The following is a 6809-nucleotide window of genomic DNA, read 5'->3' on the forward strand; positions in this document are numbered from 1 at the left end:
AAGAACGCTTTACGAATGCCCGTACCAGAAATTCAAAAAAGTAATGTTATGCACATTTCTACATAGCCTCCATCTTGGCACGTAATTTACTAAGTATTTTACCTGTTTTCTGAATAAAATACATAACTGCACATTCCTGCTGATATCTGCTGTTTCTGCTGTTTGCTTTTGCGCTGTTACTAGTTCTTTTGCTTATTTGCACTTGCTTACGCAAATGTCTGCGAAATTAAAATTAAGTAAAGTATAATTTTTAGGTGAAAATAATAAGAAATAAGCGAAGAAATATGAAACGTGGACTGTAGTCAAATAAAAAGATGAAATACCAAGTTGAAAAGCATTATTAAAGAGGAAACGTAATATTTGGTAGAAAGGTAGGTTTTGAGAAACAGTAGGTAAGATAGATTTCTCACCGTTAAAAACTTACCTCTATAATAAATATTTTTTTTTTCCTTTTCAATAAAGCATTTCAGCTTTGCTGTTCAATTTTCCATAAAGCTACAGTCCATATTTCATATTTTGTTTCACTCATTTTTTATAATTTTATCAGGAAACTTTACTTTGCTTAATCATGAGTTCGAATTTCGCGGGGTTGTATGGAAGTTTTCAAGCGCCACCTGGCACTTGGACGTTTCGTATCTGAAAAGAGGGTACGTATCTTTGGTGCTTATAATCCATGAATGCGACGTGCGTCCAATGCTGTGTCCACTTCCTGGCTGTGTAATTTTTGTAGTGATGTGGAACTTTGAAATAGTAGAAATATGACGAAAATTAACCCATTAACGATATATCCCCTTTCATTGATCGTGATTATAAATGCACTATTATTACCAAGTGCAGCTCTAATTTCGGACAAACGATTATGTTATGATGAAAAGTGTTCTGGTAATTGAAGCCATACTTTACTTTTTAAGCTTTATCTGATTGACAGCACATTCTTATTTACTTTGTCGTTTACTACATTTTTTGACGTCTTTTGTAAACAGAACCCGTTTCTTTGGCGAAGACGTTGACAACATACTACTCCAATGATAAGGATATACTTTCCTTCCGGACGAATGTAGATGTTAAAGTTTTCAGTAAGGGCGCAGGAAAACGACCAGATCTCTGGGGAGTTGAGGTCAGATTTATTATAATTTATATTAAATTATTCTTAAGTTTTATCAGTAGACGTCTAGAGAAATTTATCAAATGTAACTCCTCTTTGAGGCACTGTAAACACCAAATAATCCAAGGGAGATTTTTCGTTCTTATTTTCATATGCAAGATTCATTTTTAGAAAGTTAAATGGGTTTTTGTTACTCTAATTAAATAATATGCAACCCAGATTTCAATAAGATAACAAGAAATTATCTTTTGTGCACGTTCAACTTTTGCCATTTTTACAGCCGAACAAGATATTACTTCGTAAATATTCAAGTAATGCAGGTGTGGAAATTTGCTTTATTAAATTTCTACAATGCTCAAAATATTTTAGAGTGCATAACCACTTCCAGGGTGTCTGACTGTCCGGGAATTTTGTTTACCGGGAAAAAACCTAGAATTTGAGCCCCGGATTTTTCATTCGATTGTACTACAATGAATATTAAAAGTGGCTTGATATTTTATTACTTTCAATTTGTTCAAACACGAAATGAACAATAAAAAACACATTGTTCTCGATAATGCCCATAATATAAGCGATGTTTGGAAATATTTTGAAATCTTTGAAATCTTGAAATGCAACATATACTTAAACTCTTAAATTAGTATTTATTTAAAAAATTAAATGCATATATCTGTAAATCAAAGAAAAAATGATATAAGATTAGAAAATAAAAATATATAAACTGTATTAATAATTTGCAGTAGGGGATTTTCGAAGAGATATTTGTAATTTTGAATTTGATAAAAGAATTCTTGAAAAGACTTAGTATAGTTCTGACTTCGAACATGTAATTTTTTTACAGAATCATTATTCTGAGTTATACTTGGATTTAGAAAATAAGTATAATTCTGATTTGGAACTGTGATTTTTCTAGAAAAATTGTAATTTTGAGTTAGGACAGGAAATTTTCTGAAGCAACTATATATAATTCTGAATTGGATCGGAGAAGAATTATAATTCTGAATTGCATCAGAGAATTTTCAAAACAAATTACAATTTATATTTGGAGCAACGAACATTTATAAAACAATTATTATTTTGAGTTGTAAGAGGAAATTTTAGAGAAGAATTATAATTCTGACTTTTAACTGTGACCTTTCCAAAAGAATAACAATTTTAACTTGAAGCAGGAAATTTAAAAAAAGAAAGAAATATAATTCTGAATTGGATCAGAAAGTTTTTGAAAAAAATTGTTATTCTGATTTGGAACAAGGAATTTTCCAAAAGAATTATAATTCGGAGTTGTAAGAGGAAATTTTCGAGCAAAATCCAGTTTCTCACTTGGAACAGTATTTTTCTAAAAGAATCAGAATTTTGACGTGGAACATCACGTTTTTAAAAAGAATTCTGATTCTAAGTTGGAACAAGAAATTTTCCGAAAGAATTTTAATTATGTGTTGGAAGAGGACATTTTCGAGCAGAATTATAATTCTGTCTTGGAACAATGCATTTTTTAGAAGATCAACAATTTGGACTTGAATTTTAAAAAAGAATTATGAGTGTTACCTGGAAAAGAAAATTTTCGACAAGAATTATAATATTTTGAATTGGTTTAGTGATTTTTCCGAAAGAACAGCAATTTTGTATTGGAACGTGGAATTTTCGAAGAAAAAAAATAATTGTGACATTGTGCAGGCGAGTTTTCCGAAGAAGTAAAATTTTCAGTTTCGATATGGAATATTTAAAAACAAGTTTAATGAAAAAATGAAAAAACACTGGTTTTTACTCGATTCCAATCGACAATTTAAGATTTAATGAAAACCCCGTTTTAATTCCAAGCTTGAAAATGTTCTAATTCAATTTTAAACCATCAAATTTTAAAAATGAAATACACACTGACTTAATAAATGTGAAAATTATCAACTTTTCTATTTCAATTTATTAATATTAGATCTTAACTCCAGGAAAAATAATTCAGAAGTAGATATTTGATACACTGATCTGGATAAAATGATACATTTTTTCTACAGTACGTTTTTTCGAGTTGAACTATTTTATACTATAAAAACTTGAATGCTTGACAGTTTTAGTCCGTATATTAAAGGACATACTGCGTATTTTTCATAATATTAGGAATCTAATATTTTTCTTCTGTAATTATTTTTTTACACATAGTATACAAGGGTTTCAAGTGTCTATCCTCCGTTTTTTGCAACTCTTCAAATATTCCTTTCCGATTTCTCTATGTTTTAAAAATTTCTTGTAGATAATTTTACTGAATCAGGGAAGTTTCCAATATTAGAAAAAAATCCATTCTTTTGCAGATACTTGGTAAACGAGGATACGTTCCAAGAAATCATATAAGGGAGTACAAAGTTCTAAAAAAGCAGTTAAACTTCGAAGTGCCTACAGAGTTAAAAAGCGAGACCATTCCAAAGGAAAAAAAATCCGAGTTAGCAGAAGAAATCGCCAAGAAAGAAGAAACTCTAGAAAAAAGTGCCGAAACTCCAGTTATCGACTCGAATGAACTTTCTGAAGAGTCGATAATAAATTCTCCAGAAGAAAAAACTGAGGAGAAACCGGAAGTATCAGTAATTGACTCATCTGCCAAAAACATAGTTCACTCAGTACCGGTCTTGGAAAATGTATCGCCATCTTACGAAATCGTAGATGGAACCACAATTCCCTTAACGCCAAATGAACCTCCTTCGGATTATCCATCTGCACCAGTCGAGAACGCATTGCAAGATCAGGAACCCGTGTTAAGTGTTCATCCCCATCCTAGTCTAGTTTCATCAACTTTGTCTTTTGTATCCAAAGTTTTCGACAGTGTAGCGGAAAGGTTTGATAAAGGAGAAGAGGAAAAAGGAGTTACCAGTGGATCTGAAGATGAGGCTATCAGCGAAATTAAGAAGGAGGAGACAGAAGCGAAAGAGGAAGTGAAAAGTGAAGAGTTAAAGGATGAAGTTACCAAAGAGGAAGAAATTGTAGAAGAAGCAGCGTTTGAGACTGAAGAAGAGAATGTAACAGAAGAAGCGGATGAGGAAGGAGATAGCGAAGAGAACAATGAAGATGATGATGAAGAAGAAGAGGAAGAAGAGTTGACGCTATCTGAAGCTAGTGTGACTTCCGAAGAGCCTGTAGGAAAAATTGCATCTGAATCTGAATCTTCGAAAAATTCTGAATCAGAGAATGAAGTAGATCCTCAAGTAAACATCATCGATAAAGAGATTCCAATCGAGAATGTGAATTCTCTAAACGAAGATTCTTTAATTAAAGACAAAGATCCACAAGTAGTTCTTCCAGAAGTTGTTATCGTTGAGGAGAAAGTTACTTTTGATACTTTGGAGAAGACAACTGACCAAGTGCCTTCGCCTGATGCTCAGATCGAGGAAGTCTTCAAATTAGAGGATAATATTACAAACTTAGAAGAAAAGCAAGAAAGTGCAGATAATGTATTCTTTGATGAAGGTTTGAAACCCGTTGTTTTGGTACCAGAGGCTCAAAATTTAGGAGAAATAAAAAACACTACTAAAATTGAAGAGGATGCTTTTATTAATCAAATTCAAGAACCAGAAGCAATTGCGATTTCGTCAAACGCTTCCGAATCGATGAACAAAATAAAGAATGTAAATATTTTAGATAGCAATTATAATCTTAATAATGAAAGTGAAATTCGCTCTGAAGGTTTTCAAACATTGAAAATAGAGGATCTTATTCGGGGAAAGGCCGCTCCTATCGAAAATAAAATCATTTCTAGTGAAAATAGTGTCCTTTCTGGTGAAAATAGTTTTAATCATAAGGATATCGTTTCGATTCCAAAAGACGAGAGCTCCACTCTCGAAAGTCTGGAACCGCATTTTCACGAAGAAGTGGAGTCTCTCTCTGGTCAGCGAATTTTAGAAGCCGAGCAAGTGTCAAATTTCGATGAATTCCCTGGCAATCGGAACTTATTGAATGTGAACGAGGGGCCACAATATGATTCACGTAAGAATGAAATTCACTTTTTTCTGACAATTTTAAATATTTATTATAATTATTTAAATCTAAAGATTTAAATTTTCTTTCAGAAGAGACTCAAATGTTGATCAATGAAATTGGTCAAATTGAGGTTCCATCCGCGTCCCTAAGTGAGGAAAATATAATTAGCGAAGAAAAGCCACCAATCGAAAGTTTGTTTGAGAAAGCAGACTTGGAAAAGAAAACTACCCTGCTTCCGCCTTCTAGTAAGTTAAATATAAAATACTCATTGAAAATGCATCCAATTATCTCGAATATAAATCAACAGAGTGGCCGCCGACCAGGAAATCCGGAAATTAGCCTGGAATTTGTTTGAAAACCGGAAATTTTTTAGAATTATTTTTATTTTGACCATAAATATCGTCTCGCTCTTCGAAGAAAAATGAGTTTCAAATTATGATCAGTGTTACCAACCATCTCTATTGAAATATCAAAGATCATTTTATACTTCAGATTTTAAAGTTAATATATCATTCAGAAATGAGCGTTCCTTTCATACTCTCTATTAAGAAATTTAAAAATAGTAATTATTCCCTACTCCCCCCTTGTCAAATGCCTCTTTTTTCCCCCATGCTTTAAAGAAAATTCCCCTTTTTGATTAAATGAGAATATTTTTGGCTCAGAATTCACTTCTTTTGGTTCTAAATTGCACTATTTGTTTGAAAATGTAATCATTGGTTGAGTCATATTTTTTGGTCGAAAATGTAATTGCTTTTTTGAACATTCGACTTTTAGCTAGAAAGATTGAAAATTCATCTTTTGGCAGAAAACTTCTCGTTCTAGAGAAGAAAGAACTTTTTTGTGAGTTGAAAATTCAACAATTTGGTTGAAAATACAATTATTTTGTTGAAAATTTATCTGTTTCATTCAAAAGTCATATTTTTTGGTAGAAAATTTGTCTTTTTGGTTGAAAGTTAATTCTTTTTGATTGAAAAGTCTACATTATATTTCAGATTCAAAATTCATATCTTTGATTAGAGATTCTACTATTTGTTTAAAAATTTAACCATAGGTTGAAAATTCAACTATTTTCTTAAAAAGTCATCTTTTTGTTCGAAAAATCAATTTCTTTGTTGAACATTGGCCTTTTGGGTAGAAAGATTGAAAATTCATCTTTTGGGAGAAAAGTTATCTTTATAGACAAAAAAAGAATTTTTTGTTGGTTGAAAACTCATTTCTTTTGTTGAAAATTCATCTTTTTGGTTGAAAGTTAATTCGTTTTAATTGAAAAATCCATATTATTTTTTAGGTTAAAAATTCATATCTTTGATAAGAGATTTTACTATTTGTTTAAAAATGTAATTATAGGTTGACACTTCAACTATTTTCTTAAAAAGTCATCTTTTTGGTCCAAAAATCAAATGTTTTGTTGAAAATTTGCCTTTTGGACAGATAGATTGAAAATTCATCCTTTGGTAGGAAGTTTATTTTTCTAGACTTAAAATTAACTTCTTTGTAGGTTGAAAATTCAACTTGGCTGAAAATCGAATTATTTTGTTGAAAAATCAACTTTTTTATTTGAAAAGTCTATTATTTTAATATTTTTTGTTTAAAATTCTACGATTTGGTTGAAAATTTAATTATTTCGTTGAAAATACAACTTTGTTGAAATCGTAAGGGGTGCAGTTATAAGGGCTGCTGAAGTTTGAAATCACTTTTACAATAATTTACATCATATGTTTTACTTTAAAGATCTAAAATGTTT

The 6809-nt window shown here is 30.9% G+C and overlaps 1 protein-coding gene across 2 annotated transcripts in view; it reads left to right on the forward strand.

Annotated features, from left to right (window-relative positions):
- LOC117177789 (transport and Golgi organization protein 1-like) overlaps positions 1-6809 on the forward strand; it is a 19924-nt gene continuing 13115 nt past the window's right edge. The window contains exons 1-4 of one of the 2 annotated variants that reach the window (XM_033368713.1): positions 1-40; positions 984-1117; positions 3409-5071; positions 5155-5310. In XM_033368713.1, the coding sequence (XP_033224604.1) occupies positions 16-40; positions 984-1117; positions 3409-5071; positions 5155-5310 (1978 nt within the window). In that variant the 5' untranslated portion in view covers positions 1-15. Of the gene's footprint in view, positions 41-695; positions 883-983; positions 1118-3408; positions 5072-5154; positions 5311-6809 lie in introns of those variants that run through there. The other variant, XM_033368712.1, reaches the window with a different exon arrangement.

Source organism: Belonocnema kinseyi, chromosome 8 (genome assembly GCF_010883055.1).
Source record: "Belonocnema kinseyi isolate 2016_QV_RU_SX_M_011 chromosome 8, B_treatae_v1, whole genome shotgun sequence".
Classification (NCBI taxonomy): Eukaryota; Metazoa; Arthropoda; class Insecta; order Hymenoptera; family Cynipidae; genus Belonocnema; species Belonocnema kinseyi.